The 19,194-nt window shown below is 43.6% G+C and overlaps 1 protein-coding gene across 1 annotated transcript; it reads right to left on the bottom strand.

Annotated features, from left to right (window-relative positions):
• Positions 1-207: 207 nt before the first annotated feature.
• On the bottom strand, positions 208-18,624 carry rspry1 (ring finger and SPRY domain containing 1). The gene is made up of 15 exons (XM_070972645.1): positions 18,202-18,624; positions 17,087-17,709; positions 14,451-14,503; positions 11,742-11,854; positions 9,635-9,761; positions 8,326-8,384; positions 7,402-7,468; positions 6,847-6,978; positions 6,605-6,720; positions 4,777-4,920; positions 4,575-4,686; positions 4,143-4,245; positions 3,876-4,028; positions 2,771-2,875; positions 208-2,575 (listed from the first exon to the last, which is right to left on the bottom strand). The coding sequence occupies exons 2-15, from the start codon at positions 17,482-17,484 to the stop codon at positions 2,479-2,481; spliced, it is 1,779 nt and encodes a 592-aa protein (XP_070828746.1). The 5' UTR covers positions 17,485-17,709; positions 18,202-18,624; the 3' UTR covers positions 208-2,478.
• Positions 18,625-19,194: the final 570 nt, after the last annotated feature.

Below are 19,194 nucleotides of genomic sequence, written 5' to 3'. Positions count from 1 at the left end.
AGTTTAAGTATTAGCGTGTAACGTTTCTTTGGTTGTGAATTATTGTCTGTGTAAACACATTTATATGAAGATCTACACATTTTGCTTACTCACAGGTTAAGGCCAATTTTTTCTGCAAAAACTGGCAACACAGTGTTAAATAATCAGATTCTCACTCCTGCCTTTGAGACAAAGGGAAATTTGAGATGTAAATAAAAAACACAACAATCACATGTACATACATTTATTACAAATATCACAATCCAGGAAACAACAATTCTTCAATCAATCACATCTTTGGGAATTCTGGGGCAAAATTCCTTTCCAGATGTTTTAAATACAACTCACATCTTTTTCTTTACAATCCCAAACTCCAACTGTAGAGACAACCGTGTAATTTGTCTCACCTGCATGTATAAGGTGCATCAGGAAATACAAGATAGCAGTGACCAGACCAGACTTCTGTCATACTGAGAGATGCATGTTATCATTTAGAAATCATTCCAGTAGTCTGAATGATGTCACAGGTCCTGTTCATGCAATTTGGTAGAGTAGTAACTCTTTCATAGACAATTTGAGTGTGATCATTTGAAATATTGGATTTTTTTTAATTGTACAAATAGAATTTTTCTTGAATCTCAATCTCTCAAATGTTCATTTCGTCACCAGTTTCCAAAATACAAATGTCATTCAGTCAGCTTAGAGATGCTTCAAGTAAAGGATGGACATAAAGACAGACAGAAAATGTGAGGTTCTTATAAAGACAGAGGGAGAAAGAAGAACAAATGGCAAAATGAGAGCAGAGAGATGTGCTGTTATATAAAGCACAAAGAGGGAAATCACATTTTACTCGGTCTGAACCAATCACCTGCAGCATACACGACACGTCCGACAAACTTGATTTAACAAGATCCGTTCTGTATGCAAGAGATGCCAGAAGGACAGCTGATATTCAGCAGGTGAAACATAAACACTCATTTATTTCTGCACTGTGGAGGTCATGTCACTGTGCTGCAGGTGGCTTCTTTGCTAATGTATAACAAGTTTTTCACTTCCAAAAAAGGACAGCCTCCTCAGAGCGACCCTGGGATATTCAGTAAACCGATGGAGGAAAAATGATTCACTTAAACATTTCACATTTGTTTTAAACGATTTACTGATCGGCGATTACAACACTGGAAATCAACAAAACCTGTTGTACCTCTCAACCAAGTTTCTACATCGGCGTTCAACATCATTTATAACACAAAATCAAATCACATCTCGCGGATTGAAAAGTGATACAGATGCGTTTGTCATCGCAAACAAAAAATAAGACATATTTAGTGATGCTGCCCCTCACACGAGCTTGACTTACGCTGCAGCTGCATTACAAGATTTTGCCAAATTGTTAGCACCAATCGAGCGATCCCAGATAAATTCAGAGGGCAGTGGTGGAATTTTAATCGTGTCCAACCTCCTCACTGGCCCTTCAAACATCTTATAATTGGAGGGGAAAACAGAACAAAACTTCACTTTCAGATTAACGTCCTGTAAATTCTAATCTGTGTATTTATTTCTTGTGGTTGTTACATACGTGACCGAGACACAAAAAAAGCACAAATAGCAGCAGGGTCAGCCGTGCTGAAAATCAATTACATCTAATACAGATTCAAGTATTTCTTTTTACTCACCGTAAAACAAGAATTAAGTCATTAACATTCTCTGCTGTGTAACAGCTGATCTGATTCGTAACATTTGCTTTTGTAAACTGAATCAGAAATCTGACCCCTAAAAATTCTGCGACTTTTACACTTTCTGACGCCAAGGCGACCAACGAATAGGTGTTGGTACAACCTTGAGTAAAGAGAATGAAAATGCTACCTTGAGAACACCATAATTCGCATTTATATACCCAAAAACTTGAAAGTGAGATACATCTCAAAAATATCTGCGCTTGGGTTTAATACATGGCTGCAGGCTGTGTTGTACTCTGCTTCCCGGCCCGTTCAGATCTGCAGACATGTGCATGACAGGTGATGGGATTAAATAGTAGTAGCCTCTGGGCTGAAAGTGCAGTTGGATCCTCGTCTCATAGAAAGGATGTCTGTTAACTGTACGCAGGGGCTTGCAGATGAGAGGTCAGTTCTGTCTGTGATCTGATTAAAATCGTTCTGCTCCTCACTTCTGTTGTTTCTGTCTGAAAAACACACCGTTGGTAGAAAGTTGACAATTGTTGGCCCAGCTTCTGCAGGGAGTTGCCAGAAGGATAGAAAAGAGGAGATGTAGGTAAATGAGGGAAAGATGGCGGGGATGCGGCTGTGGTTTGAGTTCCCCTCCTCTCATCTCCTCTCCGCCTCATCAGTGTCGCCTCCCCTTCCCAGAAGTCACAGTTCTGGCATCGTCACAACACTGTGGCACCGTCCTCGCAGCCCCGTCGGGCGAGAGGGGATTAGAGGAGGAGCAGGAGGCTGCAGGGCTTGTGTGTCTCTTCTTATTGGACGAGGGGCAGGAAGTGTGTCAGGAGACATGTGCAATGAGTCTGACACGCGTCTGGATGTCCTGGCGGCACAGGGGGCACGTCTCTAACTGTAAGGCACACTCCATACACATACCGCTGGAGGAAGACAGGGGACACACAGAGGAAGATTTCATTATCCATTCACAGAAAATGCAAGACAGAAAAAAAGGTTTTGGTTTTAGTCTAAAATTATTGAGACAACCTGCTCTCGAAACATATTTCACACCTCTAACATCTGGACTTGAACAGGTGTTTTTGAGCACTGTTTGTCCACACGAGATGCACACATACCCATGTCCACACGGCCGCAGCTCCGTGTCAGCCATGACGTCACAACACAGCGTGCAGCAGTTGTCGCGGATGCTAACCTGCTTTAGTAAGGCCAGACGCCGGTGTCTGGGAAACACACAAGAGCAGACAAATGTGATGACAACTGCAGATCAGCATGATATACCTGAACGTATTAAACTGGCCTCTTACTTCTATTAATATATAAAAAAGTATGGCAAGTAAAATAACTGCAGCACTGTTTCATTAATACATCGTATGTTTGCAACACAGTGAAAGAAAAATCACAAGGTGTGTAGCAAAACTGTAAAATACAGGTTTAGTTCATTTGCTGTGGCACATTTTATTAAGATGCTTGTAATTTATGTCAGGATTTTACAGTCCAGTGAGCAATTTTTAAATAAAAATATACTAATATAAATATATATATATATGAGATAGATACAACTGTGAAGGATTTAGTAAGTAAGGACTCCCTTTTGAGGTCATGAGTAGTGTAAACACCTTCAGCATGTGCTCAAATTTAGAAACCATAAGTGAGGGATTGCAGTAAATTCACCGTTAGCAGCAGCTCAACATCACACCTGAATTAGAGTTAATTCTGTGAAGGAAATCTAGGATGAAATATGTTTGTTAATGACCTTTTTCCATTCAAAGGGCTGTTTGAAGGTCAACACTTGGTGTTAATAATATTAAAATAAATTCAACTAAAATAACAAAAACATTACTGGTTTTGGTTTGACTAGATTGACTGAAATGTACTGAAATACTGAAATGCATTCATTTGTTTATGCTAATTTAGGAAGCCATACAGCGAGCCATGATTTGATGCTGCGGGTGTCGGTGGCGTGGGATGAATGTGAGGTCTAGACGTGGGTTAGTTAGCTCTCTGATTCTGTGACTTCACTGTTCGTCCCCTCGTTTGTTCTAACTGTATATTCAAGATAAAACACAGAATGTGGAGGAAGTGAATACACGGTCTTTTTGGTTTCGCCATGTGTATCATGCCAAACCTGCGTGTTGGACGCTGTGTGCAAAGAAGTGATTCAACAGTCAGGATGGTGGGCTTTCCCAAATTCTCAGAGTGCAGACCAGCTTCGTTTCTCACCTGGGTAGGATGATCTTTTCACTGGGGAGCAGTGAAGCAAAGTCGTTGAAGGTGCTGAACTTGACGGAAGGTGGGTGACGGAAAGGCTTGGACCCAAAGTTAAACTCACACTGCTGGTACGACATGAAGCTGGCTGCCGCAAAGAAGCCAGACCTGACGAGGCACAGAGGCGACGGAGAGAAAGGGCTTCATTTAAGAGCAGAGGAGAGGGAAACGCACAGGGAAGAAAAGGAAGGACAGGCAGAGAGAGAGGGAGGAGTGACTCACGTGGCCGAGGAGAAGACCTGTTTCTCTGGCGGCAGCTGATGTCCGTTCAGATAGAAGATCATCTGCTTCTTGCTGAGGTCCAGCAGGAAGCCGATGGCATCTCCTAAACAGGATGCAGCAAAATAAAGTGTTGGCGTGCTATTATTAGTACTATATGTCCATGTGGGAGGTAAAGCAGAGCCTGAATGCTGGTGGTGACAGCAGCATGTGGGCGCTAACATCACAAAACACTCCAGAGGCACTAAAAACAATGAGGCGATGTCTAAACACATGAGTCAGACATTTAAAAGCGTGGTGTCGCCTCTCATCTGCTGCTCAAAAGACAAAATTTCTTTCAAGTGTAGCTGGGTGTGTGTGTGTGTGTGTGTGTGTGTGTGTGTGTGTGTGTGTGTGTGTGTGTGTGTGTGTGTGTGTGTGTGTTGTAGTGCGTACCCTCCTTCCAGCAGGGGTGAGAGTGAGGTTTACTGCGAGCGTTGTACCAGATGAGCTGCCTGCAGCCATCATACGCACATGAGTATTCATCGTCTCCTATCCCGTAACCCTCCTGTAACACACACACAAAATGCTAAATTGCATGACTGCAGAAAAGCAGAGTGCAGACAAGCTGAACAGTGGAGACACGGAGGACGAGTACATGGTTGAGGAACTTGCTGTCCTTGGTGGCCCATCCGATTTGCATCACTCCTGACGTAATGACCGTCACCTCGTAGTACCAAATGCCTGAATCAACGCAGAATGTACAGCGCACGCTCTCAAAGGATGAGGCATCGCATCGGGCCTGAGGAGGGGAACAAAAACAGAAAACATGCAGAAGTCAAAACATTGATATCAGGCTAAAGAGCGGCCTGGGTAAACTTCCAGAGAGTCGGTGTCTAAACTCTTGTCCAAGGTGCTTAAAGCCGCAGTAGGTAACTTGTATAAAAGTATTTTTTGTCATATTTGCTAAAACTGTCTCTATGCCCAGACAGCAGTACATGAAACATGTAATCTGTGCCTCTGCCATTTGCAAGAATCCACCGTGCCCGACACAAAACAACCAATCAGAGCCAGAGGAGCGTCTGAGGGAGTGTCTGACATCTGTCAATCACTACTCACACACGCTGTGAACTGCCCCCTCCCTCCACTCATACTGCCGCTCAGTCAAACAGCTCTGTGAGTGGCGTCAGGAGGCTAGTGAAAGCTATGGCGGAGCAACAGCCAATCACAAAGCAGAAAACACTGCGCTGCCAACAACAGCATATACGGCTAAGACAACAAATAAGCATAAAGCTAATATGGTGATTGTTACAGTAACACTCCGCAGCGCGTACGCTATGTTAGCGACTGTGATGTAGCGGCTGGGCAGAGTTAGCTTGTTTCTGATGCTAAGGCTAATGTTACTGGTTGTCACGGCAGCCACAGACGCCACAGGGAGGAGGGGCTTGGAGGCGGGGCATGAGTGCAGCAGAGAGGGAGGGGGAGTGACGTGAGCTTGTGTTGGTTCAAGTTTTCAGGCTAAGTCTGCTCTCTGCTCCATCTCACCTGCTGCAGCCTTAAACTGCCAAAGGACGTACCTGTGGATCAGGGTCTCACACCACTGACCCCGGCAGTAAACCATGTGTAATTGTAAATGAGCTACATGACTACCAGGACTTTGCTGAAGTGCTGGGTGTGCTGGAGGCCAAGCTGTGCTCAGTTTCTTCCCAGACTACACAGCCAGTGGCACCAAGGCTTGAGCTTCATTCATAGAAGTCAGGAGGCTGCTGCTGTATTAGCGAGGTGTCCAGCATGACATGCTCTTCCCTGCTCGTCTTCGTATCGCCAAGAAGGTTTTGATGAGTTTTATTTTGTTTTTGTCATGTTTGTATGAAGCGTGCTTTACCATGATCAAATTACTGTTTCTGTAAAAGGAGTCTGGTTACACAAAAATGATCTTAATCTTTAACTAAGAGGGATCCTTGAAGGCAGCATTTCAATAATCCAGCAGTAGTTTCCTGACTTCAATCTGACAGGCTCAGATCAGATCAGAAATATCGTTTCCATAACGATACAATCTGAGCCAGTCGGTGGCAAAAACAAAACAGTTTTAGTGGACAGACCTACAAAAACTTAAAAAAAACATGGAAACAGGGTGCATAATCAGATAATAAGGGAGCAGCATTTCTCCTATGGGACATTGAAAAAAACACTATATTCAAACAACAAAAAAGCTATTTGGGGTTCAATATCTTGCCCAAACATACTTGGACACGCAGGCTGCTGAGCTCAGTGACTGACCATCAGCACTGGGGCAGGTAGACGAGCACTCTGCCTCATTTTCACATCAATCTTTGAAATTATTTTCACCAGATATTATGACAGGAGAGATTTAAATAGATTTTCCTGGCAAAAAATGGTCATGACGTAATAAAGGAAGCCCGGCCTCGCATCATAAGCACTAGCATAATTCTATCAAATGTGTCTCTTGTCATACACAGACTAACCTCGAGTCCAGAGGGGGAGATCTTGAGGTACTCGCTGACATCGTTGCTGTTGAGCATGGCGTTGATGTTGGTGAGGTTGACCTTCTCGTAGGTGAACTGACGGCCCTCCTTCAGGACTGGACAGAGGAGACATCATCACATTTCTTTCTTCATTGACTCGCACACAACCTCCGCGTGTGATCCTACACAAACATCTCACGTTGAAAAAATGTGTGTGTGTGTGTGGGGGGGGGGGTACTCACACAGGTTGTCAAGGCTCCACTGTGAGCAGAATCCAACCTGTCTCTTCAGGTAGTCCGGCTGCTCCGCCCACGACTCCAGGACAGCAAGCCGATTGCTGATACACGACTGAGACACTGTCAGTTTGTTCTCACCTGAGGGAAACCAGACGCACCGGGTTAAAATCCCCAAAGAAATCTCTGTTAAAGAGAGTGACTTCAGGAGGGAAATATGGCTTCATATTTGGGGGAAGCTGCAGCTCAGGAGGTGGAGCGGTGGTCCACCTATCAGATGGTCGGTGGTTTGATTCCTGGCCTCGGCAGTCCACATACAGAAGTATCCTTGGGCAAGATACTGAACCCCAAAATCGCCCCCAATGTGCACAGCTAATGCTAATAATGAGCAGGTGGCTTAGCTAAAAGGCCAACTGTATGCAGAGGCAATGTTAGGATTATCACGGTATTAAAGGAATTCACTAGTTTTCAGCGGTCTCATCATAAATCTTTAATATGAACTACGGGGCAGTGCCTGCCCTCAGAACCCTGACCTCTCTCAGAAAACACAGTGACTGGACCTACTGGTCTGGGAGAACTTCTCCAAAGCGATGAGAGCAAACAGCATGACAGTCGGGTGGGCCTCGGAGCTCTGAGGGGAGATTGACAGAGAAGACGTGGACATCAGTTTGTGTTCTTTTTCAGGGTACTGCTTTGACTTCAAACGTTTTCCTTCATGCAAACATACAAGAAAAATTGCACATGCTCTCATATAATCATGTCAGTGAGTCACGCTCAGCATGCTTCACGCTCACACAACCATCACTACATCTGCTTTCAGGATCAGCTTGCTTATCTGTTAGCTCCACCAGGACCCAGAAGCCACTGACAGGCATGTCTCTGTCAGTCTGTCTTTCCAAAGTCCTCCTCAGAACTTGCTTTACCTACTTGATTTTAAAACACTGTCAAAGGTAAAACTGAAGGGGTTTCCCTGAGAAGTCGCTACACACTGTTTCTCCACTAAAGTTGTTTTTTGTTGCTTTTTGTTGGATAAGCATGAAACACTTCAACTGCAGAACTTCACAGAAAGCTCTGACAAAGCACATCAAAGAGAGTTCCTGTCTGATGAGGAATGAACAATGTGAGGAGAAGAAGAAGAAGAAGAAGAAGAAGAAGAAGAAGAAGAAGAAGAAACTCCTGCTTGAACAGTTTTCACTGCTCTCTTCATCAAATATGTCTATGGCTGTCTGACATGCCTCAACTCCGCACTTACACATCGAGTCAGAGACATGTGTCTCGGTCGAGGTTCAAGGTCGAGGTTTGGCAACATCGTTTCACAAAATATCTTTGAGTTTAGTTTTTTATGAAAACAAAGAGTTGCATCACCACAAAGGTGATGACCTTCCTAATGCAACATCCATGGATAACATGCCAAAAACAAAATGAAACCTGGACATGCAGACTGAAGAGGAAGTCTGTGTGTGTGTGTGTGTGTGTGTGTTTGCTCACCAGACTCTCGAGAAGGTACTCGAGGGTTCCAGGACTCAACAATCCAATACTGGCCGGACCTTCAAAAGAAAAATGAAACAAAGAAAAAAAGATCTTAAAGAGCTGAAAAATGAAAAACTGATACTGTTTCTTTCTTCTCTTTTTTCTTTTTTTAAAATCAAATTGTGTTAATAGTGAGAGCAAACGTATTCAAACCTCAGTGTTCAGGAGGGAGCAGGAGTCAGGTTAACTGAATATTTTCACTGAATTCTTTAAAGATGATGGAAAACCTGAAGGCCATCTGACAATTCGGCAGCTGACAACACTGAAGCTCATCGACTGTAACGTTAAGCACTGTCAATAAGGTGTAGTACCCCCCCCCCGTCCAGGTGGTGGCGAGCGTGCGTCTTAATTAGCTATTGTTGAATCTTGTCTTTGATCTCACGTGCACGGCCTCTGTGCCTACCTGGCTTCAGCCGTCACACTGGTTGCTTTGTAGCTAAAACATCATGGCAGCTGAGTGTGTGAAGTTCCTTTAGACAGCGTGGAGCAGGTCTGGGACTACTGGTCACTGAGGGGTGCAGCCCCACCCCTGACGCAGAACACGCTGTGGGATTTCCTCACAGCGGAGTGAAGCGCTCGCAGGATCGGGAAATCCCACATTCAGAGAGTGTGACCGACATGATCAGCTCCCTGAGAGAAACGCTTCCCCTCTTCAAAACACTGGTCTAAGTGTTGCTGGTAAATGAGTCTCAGTGTAAAACTGCATTGTTCATATTTGCCTGTTTAGGCACAATGGCTGCAGTCTGAGTGCCCTCAGCTGCAACTGCGGAGAAAAGAAAACTTCCTCTGGCGTCTGCGCCGTCACTGTCTGTAAATATGTAATGCTTATTTAATGTCTTTTTACTGATGCCCTCTATTTTTTTGCTATGCACTTGGCTGCCGTGATTCTGGTAATTTCCCCACTGTGGGACTAATAAAGGAATATCTTATCTTTATCTTAAAAAAAAAAAAAAAGAACAATAAAATCATGGGTAATAAAAGATTATGACAGCACTTTTATGATCATGTGCGTCAAAATGACAGACAACAACAAAGTCTTACACAACCTCTGACTGAGATGAACTGCTTCTTGATTTCGAGTCACTGAACAAAAGCAGTCTAATCTGACCATTCAACTTCCCACCAAACTGCACATCATGACAGAAAAACAGCATCCATGACTGTCTTACTCTAGTTAAGCAGTAAAAATAATAGAACCACCAAACCACGAGGAGCAAGATTATTGACTCCAGGACTGAAAATATGACGTGTGTGATGTGGACCGTACCAGCCAGTTTCTCTGCCAGGCATCCGAGGACAGCTGTGGTGTTCCTGTGCTTGGCGGGGTTCAGAGCGTCCTGTCGCGCTACAGCTGAACTCAGACTCAACATGTCAGAGAGTTTCTGGAGAGCGTCCTGGAGAGAGGAGACAGTTTCAGTTCAACAATCCGAACGTGAAGAGGATGGAGAGATGAAGTATGGATGGAAAATGCTGCAGAAGAGGCTGAAATACAACAGTGAGAGCGAAGGCGCGAGGTGATTCTCTCGACTATCAGCTGGAGGAAAGCACACCACATCAGGTCAATTAAAGTGACTTCATTAACAGGGACACACAGTGTCACTGATGCAGGATCAGCCAAAATGATGCAGCTGCTGAGCTGCAGTGGCAGCACCTTCTGGTCCAGCCTCTGCCACTTACATGCAGGACGAGCAGCAGCAGCAGCAGCGTGGGCATGCAGATGTCAGCAGGTTGAAGATGCCATCTACAGGCAGGAAACAGAGCACCTTCTGCATTTACAAAAGCTGCAGCCTGCAACCGAGGAGCGTTACATGTGCACTTCCATCCTTTTCTAGCTGCTGTCTGTGTGTGCCTGCTGAAAGCTTCACATTTTAGATTTTAAACCTACAAAATATGACTTGTTAGATGGAGCACGTTTCTGGTGATAGAGTACAGAGCTCACACTGTTCAGAGTGTCACAGTATGTCCTCTGTCCTCGGGTTACTTTGGACAAGGAAGCAGGGGGTCCTGACCAGAGTGTATTTGTTCAGAGAGGAAAAAAGTGGTGGGGAGGGGGGTGGGGGGTGGAAAGCAGTGGCCAAAAGTCAACAGTAAAATGAAAGTAGCGGACTAAGTTCAGTCTTTGAAGCTGAACAAGCTGATGCTCCATTTCCATAAAAGTATTAAATATCCACTGGAGGTGAGTTTAACAACAGATAGATCCCATAAATGTAAGACTTCAAACATATATGCACACAAAGGCCTGAAGCGGGGACACTTTAATGGCTCCAATACTGGCTGCAGGTGAGAACATCACCATCGTCACATCTGCAGGTCTCCAGTGCTGCTGCTGCTGCTACTTTCACATAAATGCTTTAACACTGAGTGCTCCTGAGGACAGTCAGCAGCCGGATAAATGTGAGCGAGTGAATCTGTGATGAAGACACAAGCTAGTTCACTGAGGTGTAAAAGATATGTCCACGTATACACAAACAGCAAAATGCAGAAAAAGTCATGAGGAAGAGGAAGTGTTGACTGTTCAGAGCTGCAGTCGCAGTTTTTGACCCACAGCTTTGCTGCAGGTTATTATTTTAGACTTATCACCTCAAATAAATCTCCCTTTGTGTAGCTCAGATTGCAACACACACAAAAATACACACTTTTGACTGTGACAATGGATATTTGATTGTGTCACTGCATGACAGAGGAGTCACAGACACAGTTTCTGTTGTGCACTAATTCCTTTTGTTTTGTTTTTTTACTTGGAAAATCTGTTTAAGTCTGACATATTTAATCACTCCAGCTGTTCCATGAGGTGAAACAATTCCCGAGTTAGACGTGAACACACTCTGGCTCTATACTCTGTTCTTGCTGCTTCTCTGATGTCCGCCCTCTCTCTCGCTCCTCTCCCTTTCTGTGAATTAAGAGTTTATTCCAGCCGAACCCGAGTAGGTGGTGATTGTTGCAACAATGAAAAGATGAACAAGGAGGTTTTGGTGACTTTCTTCTCGTCTCTGCTGGGTTTGAATGAAGCGTGTTTCATGATGATAAAATTAGCTTCTCTGAATGGAGGCTGGTGGCTTTGGTTCAAAAAAACTGTCTTTATTAGTCACTTGGCAACAAAACAACATGGGAAAACAGGGTCTATAAGCAGATAATAAGTGAGTGGAGTTGGTCCGTTTGACTGGAAACTCTGCACGCAACGTCACTTTGATTGAAAATGAAAAGTAGGTCTATCTGATATGAGCTAATGGTTCAACACAGTATAGGACATTCTTTTATTTGCTTATTTTCCTTTTATTTTGACACAAAATTGTTATTCGAATGGTTCAAACCTTTTGAAGAAAGAATAACTGAGCATCATTTTCTCTGACAGCACTAAGACCCCCACTACTAACCTTGGTGGGCAGGGGACACTCATCCAACAGGAGGGTGATAACTGCAGGGCCGAGCGGATCATCCAATGGGATCACTCGAATCAGAGACTGGACGACCTCCAGCCAGCCATCGTCTGAGGGAGAAGAGAGGGACAGACTGAGATTCAACCAGCTGAATTAACTGACCATTCACTCTAATAAATCCTGCTACGCATACACATGGCAACTTTTTAAAAGAATATTTTACTAACTCATTGCCTTAATAATAAATAATGTTGCATCCTTTGATGCATTTCAACATTTACATTCCTTTAAGTCTGTTTTCTTCAATGCAGTGAACCACTGGGACACTTCACACAGCGATTTCCAACAGGTGGAGAAACTGTTCCCTCAAATGAAAAGAAAAATACATGCCAAGATTATTTATGTTCTCTTCAGGCATGTTAATCTAAAGCACAGTGTTTCTCCTCCTCGGCCCAGCTTGCCCCCAGAAGCAGTAGAAATGCCAATCTCTGGCCCAATAAACCCAGATAAGGCAAAGATAACTGAACATTATCAGACAGGTCCCTGGACTCTGAGCATCAATGCAGCAGAAATACTAAAACATCCATTTGTTGATCATGACATGGCTCAGTGAGACTCTGCCTGTCTAAGACGGTCACTTCTGAAAGCTCCAGCCAACTGCCGGATGAATAATCTGACATCGTAACACGTGTCAAACAGAAAACGACTGGCTGGCTGATGACTTGCCGCTTGGCTGCCTTCAGCGTTCTGTATCTGTAACTTGGCTGCCGTCAAACCCCACAACACCACGCTATGTGAGCATCAAACACCATATGTGCATGACACGAGGATTCAAAGGCCACCGCGTAAACACACACACAAACACACACAGCTTGAGCGCGCCATTCACCACATGCAGCAAGAAGCACAAAGAAACACACACACACAAACGCTGAGTGAAGCTTCAAATGTGCACAAACATTAATCAGACCTGTCAGTGACTGTCAAACTGAGACTGTAGCGTCTGTTAGCTTTCATTGACGAGCTGCACAAACTGGCAAAAGTATCCACATGGACCATTCACACAGAAAAATATGTCAGCCTTATTTTAGACATATTTAGTCACATGATCGAGGAAGTAACGTAAGAACCAGCCAACACATGATGTCTGCTGTGTAAGGCCTGACTGCGTCCGTTAACCATGTGACGTAGCGTTACCCCTGAGTCCGTTTAAACACAATCCAATGAACAATCTGACAACCCCCATATTTTAGAGCATGCTGCGGTTGTCAGATTTGAAAAAAATTTGAAAAACTTAATACTCTAAAATGCCTCAGTATTTTTCTTTTTCTCTTATTTACACAGCGCCAAATCACGATAGGACACTTCCCATGTGGTGCAGGTCAGGACTACACTTTTAATCAACCAGGAAGCACTTGGTGACAGCGGCAAGGAGAAACTTCCTTTTAACAGGAAGAAGAGTCGAGCTGGGAAGAGGCTCTGGGTGGGCGGCCATCTGCCTCGACCGGCTCAGCGGGTCAGCATCACAAGGACTCTGATAATGGACGAATACATATGATGAAAATTGGAAAAATCCTCTTTCAAACCATGAATCCGTGTGTACGACACGTACAGCCTTTATGCCAGTAAGAAAGGGGAAAACGCTTCTGCTTTAACAGTAAGTTTAAACCTTTCTACCGAGTCATACGTTTTATCATATCTGGTTTTAGGACATCCAGCAGCCCACCATTAAAACGACTACTTCACTTTGTGGCCTTTCCCTTTCAAACGTAACAGCACGTTGGTTTCTGTAAATTGTCTATTTATTACTGAAGCCTAAAGAGAGAGAAAATGTGTCATGCTGCATGTTGATGCTCCTAAATTTTGTGCTGGTGTGCCTAAAATGTTCAGCTATGAACATCAGTCCTGCTGGTGGAAAAAGAGCCAGAGGCTCTGCATCACGTCTCACATCAGTGCTCGATCATATGGGCCGATATTTATAGAGCAGGGCAGCCAACAACAGCCAATATATAACGCCAGTATCGTGTTGTTGTCATTGGTTTTTCTTGCATGCGATAAAATATAATAATCTAATAACAAATGAGACACAATGGCTGAACTTAAATGAACATTTACTAACACTGTAGTTACTGTCTGCATTGTGTCTGTTTCAAACGTTCACAGGTAATGACAAAAGTTAACACCTGTGAACGTAAAATCAAACACGTCACTGGGCAGAACACCATGGCTGTGCGCTGCTGAACAAAGCTACTGTAATATCACTGCCTCAGCAGTTCTCAGAAACAACTCTGCAGCGCTGCCTGAGGGGGATGGGGCAGCATATTCACAGCAGACCCACTGCAACTCCTGGGACTCCTTGTCAGTCAGTAGAGATGATACTGAGTGAAAGCAATGGGAACTCCACGTCTGAGGAGTCGTGCACATGACTGAAGTCAGCCAAGAATCTGGTTTTTAGATGGAGACTTTAGCCAGCTTGTCAAATGTACTGTTTCTGATGATGCAATGTTGCTACCTTTGGTCATTTTATAACCTCCGATCTTTCCCATCGATGCTTCTGCATCATGAATGTATTATGTGGACACCTTGTTATCCCATAAATCCACCATCACACTTAGACTTTAGACTGATTCTTTACGGATGCCAATTTAGAAAATCATTTTCTGTTTATCTCTTCAGTGTGCATGTGCGCTCTCATCGTTTCCTTACCTGTCTCTGCCATCTCGTGCAAAGTGATCATGGAGTAAGGGGGCTCTTGGTCACTGAAAAAACAAAAGCAGAGTTTGGTTTAGGAACGTTTATCTTCATCACAACCTCTGCTCCATATTTTGTGATGTGTGCATTTATTTATGTGTATGTTTTACACAAACAGAGGTGACGTGATTCAGTAAAAGCATCCAACCAGTGAATACATCTCAAGTGTTTATGACCCTGCGATCGCTGCATCTGAAATATCAAAGCATGATTCACTGCATTTCTGTGACTGCATTAATGGCTACGAACGGCAAAGGAGAGGTTAGGGCAAGTTTATAATTGACATGCATTTATGCACTTTAGTGGGTTTGATGATGCTTTTGATTAATGTTGCCAGCTTTGCCTCATCCCAGCCTGCAGACTGCTTTCATTTTGACAGCCATGTGTAACTTCAGTCAGCTCAATCATACTGTGACTGAATTTTCTTTCGTTTAGACGTCAGTGTGAACCAACTCTTGGAAATGTACATATCTGTATGCTTCATAAAGGGCTGTATAAGTATTTCAAAGACAGCAGTTCAAGCTGTCAGTCTATCAGTGTTCTAACAAAGTGGTACTTTGCTCTATCTTGCAGCCACTGTTGGAGTCTAGTAGCTTGGTACACAGATGGTGTACAGCATGACAGGACCAGCTTTGAAATAATCCAGTCCTATTATTAGTAAGACAAGGACATTGCATGATTGTCACAAGACCAAAAATATACAGTACCATGCAGTTTAAATACGCCAAATAGCTAAGTTCAGCTGCACACCGAAGATAATGTTAAACTTTAAGCGTTTGTGGCTTTCCCTTAGTTCACTCTAACGAAGGAGTCCAGAAATTGAGGTGTTAGCATTTAGCATGATTTCCTGCGTTCCAACACTCCTTCCCATTGCCTGAGGAGCTAACGACTAACTACAGGAAGCCAGCATTGTTAGCACACCTGTGCTGAATGTGCACCTTTTCCACCACATCAATGCTACAACTGCTACAAATACTGAAGCTCAACTTTGAAATGGGGCTGTTAATTAACAAAGTGGAGTCAACTTTTCAGGCCTTAAAGTACTCTGTGCTACGATCAGTGTCAATGAAATCAGTGAAAAGCTACAGGAGCAGGTAAGAGTTTGGACTGTTGTACACAAACAGGCATTTAGATGTGATAGAAAGGTACATGAGGCAGCAGAGAGACGAAGGTCCTGGTGGACATAAATCAGCAGTATTTAAAATGACTGCCTAATGCTGCTGAAGAGGAGGTTACTCTTTCACTTTTTACTGCGTGCACTCAAGAAATAGGACTCCACACTATCCCAGGACATTAGAGACGCTCTCATGTTGTTCATGGACAGGAGACTGAAAATGGTTTCTGATTTAGGAACATTTTGGTATACTACTAATTTGCTGCTCCTGCTAATATTAGGACCAGACTCATAACCAGACAACTAGTGTTGTTATTGTCGTCAACGAACCTTTATCACGTGACAGAAACGGGACGTGACGCAACGTAAATGCTGGTCATGTAACGATAACTATGATTAAATATATGAACGAATAAAAACGAGACTAAATGTGCTTAACAAACTAAAAGCTCTGCTAAAACGTCTCTACAAAATGCACGATATTTAGTCATAATTTTCGTTGACGAAAGCAACACTACAAACAATAGACTATGCTACTTTTGATGTATGTGGACCTATTTCAACATTTGTGTATTCAATTGTAATGGGAATTAGATATTTCCCAAACTGCGCCACACTCAAAAGTCATTATGCCCATAATTTGTTCTCAAAGCCAACCACACTTGTGCAATGAAAATTCCAAAGGGTCACGCTGAGCAGCTTTTCTCTGAAGGGACGAATATGTCGGTGCGAGAGGAGGATAAGGAAGAAATGCGTCAGAATCTATGCAGGGAACACAAATCCTGCTCTATCATCGCAGCAAGTCATCGTTACAACAAGAGAGGAAACACAGCACGTGAAAGAAACTGACCACGTCTTAAGAGTCTGAAGCCACAGACCTGCCTGGAGCACTTAGCACCATTCAAGTCACCTCTGTGGAGAATAAGCAGGGTTTCCAGGCTGCTGAGAGGATATCACCAAAATACAGAACTAAGACTGCAGAGTGCACTTTTTATAATAATGAAGAGAAGTGTTGTTATAACAACAATTTAGCTTGTTGTGTTTTGTTTATTCAGATGGAAAAAAAAGTCAGTTATTGTCAGTTAGTTGGCAGTTTGGCTTAATTTTTACATTTCTCTTTATTTTTACATTTCTCTTTTGAGATGATTCTCTTTGACAGATGATGTTCGGTTAAGACACCTTGTCGCTGGTGATCTACAGTAAAAATGTGACAAGATGTTATGAGCGTGGATATACTGTTTGATGGCACAGTGAAGCTACAGCTGCTCTACTGCTGCTCCACATCAAATCACTACTGTTTTGAAGGATTGGTGTGTAAGCTTTAGGAGGATCCATTGGCAGAATACGGCAGAAATTGAACATAAAATTGATAATTATGTTTTCATTTGTATGTCATCGCCTGAAAATAAGAATCACTGTCTAACTCTTTCTCTCATCATCTTTAGCTTTTCAATATCATTACTTGTATTAGACTTACTTGTCTACAAGTGTCCTGATGACAGCCAACGTGTCCAGCACCAGGCCATCCACATTCTGCTTCTTCCGCCTTGGTTCATGGGGCCCTCGCCCTCGGCGTGGTGGCCTGACCGGGTCCCTAGGTCGACTACTCCGAGCCTCTCCAGCATCAACACCTGCGCCTGTACCATGATCCACTCGCCTTGCTTGTCCTCGGGTGGCCCTCGATGACGCTTGGTGATGATCCTCCAAGTCACTATCTTCCCGGCACACACAGCTGTTACCCATGGTTCCAGTGCCAGAGACCGCACTCACAAGGGTCTCCCAGAATGGAGGAAGGGAGTTTGAGGAGGAAAGGAAGAGCAGAACCTGTGCAAGGCTCCTGCAGGCACAGAAAGTGATCCAGGCAGCTACTATCATATCATTTGGAGGGGTTGGTTTTGGGGGATTCTTATCCCAGTGGGCTGGGAGGGATCGGAGTAAATAATCATACTGTTGCCAAGCAGAGATGTGTGATTGGTTTGGGAGTAGCAATATATGGCTGGTTAAATGGACAAAGAGGGGTCAGGTGACTCAAGGAAAAGAGCTCTTAACATCATAGACAACCCCAGGCTCAGGTCCAGTTCTCCACCAGGGCTCACACAGCTGTGGACGCAATGCAAACAGAGGAGAAAACGTGAAACTCTGTCCCAAGTTACGTCTGTCAGAGCTGTATATCTAACTGATTTACAGGCAATCACATTCTGCCAGTTGAAAACTAGCTATGTGACACACCCCATGACATGTGTCCAGTCTGAACGAAATAAAACACTGAAAACTCCACTGAAATCAGCATTAACCGATTAGCTGTGCATCTCAAGCAACGGAGCAACTGTACGATGTGTAACTTGGCTGTTTCACTTCAGCTTTTTAAGTAGACAGTTCATAGTCCAACCACAATGAGCATCAACTTCTTCAGACGTTTTAGTATTGTTGACAAACAAGGGCTATTCAGCTAGCCGGATAGCACGCTAGCCACCCACCGAGCAAGCACTGTAACATTAGCAGTTCCAAATGAAAAACCAAGTCTCACAAACTCGCACTTATCATTTCGGCAGTGAACTATAATGGTCAATTTTGACCTAGAGGCATACTTACGTGATACCACTTGAGCATCAACCGCAGAATTCAAACTCAGTCGAGCCAGACCGAAGTAGTTTACAGAAACAGCTACCTAGCTAGCAACGTTGTGTTGTAGCTAACTAGCTAGCCGTGAGCCCGGTTAGCAGTACACTCCTCTGATCCTACTGTCAAACTACACAAGTTAGCTAACGTGAGGAGCTGTGGACTGCGCGTGGTCCTCAAACGCCGAAGAAGTACAGAGACATATTTACATGGCCTGCATATATTCCGTAAGACACCTCTACCGAAGTAGAGAGCACATATTACAGCGGTAAGCTAAGACTTCGTACACATTTTAACGACGCTACACCGCCAGCTGCTTGCTAAGTTCCGTAGCGTTGGCAGCTAAAAAGGTTGGCCATCATCAGCTGTGGCTGCGGAGGCGCGGCTGACGGAGGAGGAGGATTTCTCCTCAGTACAACGTAAACACACAACAAAGATAGCGATTTATTATTATTATTATTTTTTTAATAAAATAGATTTTCTCTTTCTTTCTCTGTCATTATCCACGTTGTATTATGAAACCTATTGACTGTTTGGAAATTGCTGCTTCGTATATTTCTGCACCGTGTATGTATAAAGGCAGAAAAACGATGAGCAGGAACAAAAGCAAACAAGTCACACCGATAAAACACATCACATAATGCACAAAGAACATTTGTACATAGTAGCTACATTCGACTACAATACACAACACACACGTGTGATGTATCAACTGTTGTCTATCAACTGTCTATTGTAAAAAAAGAAACAGAATATCAATGAAAGCAGGGATTGTATGCGGATGCTAGAAGGCGACAAGAATGAAGCTTAACTTTCACGGTACAAGAACGAAATCAACAGGCGTCAAGAGATTCACAGAAAAACAAGAAAGATCTGTATGTCTACTGAGTAAAATCATGCACAAGACAAGTATTATATATCCATTTCAAATTTAAACAGAGTACCTAAAATACATGGTGTCACAAC

This window comes from Chaetodon trifascialis, chromosome 10, assembly GCF_039877785.1.
Source record: "Chaetodon trifascialis isolate fChaTrf1 chromosome 10, fChaTrf1.hap1, whole genome shotgun sequence".
NCBI lineage: Eukaryota > Metazoa > Chordata > Actinopteri > Chaetodontiformes > Chaetodontidae > Chaetodon > Chaetodon trifascialis.
The sequence above is the reverse complement of the archived record's forward strand: the minus strand, read 5'-3'. Positions and strand labels throughout refer to the sequence as shown.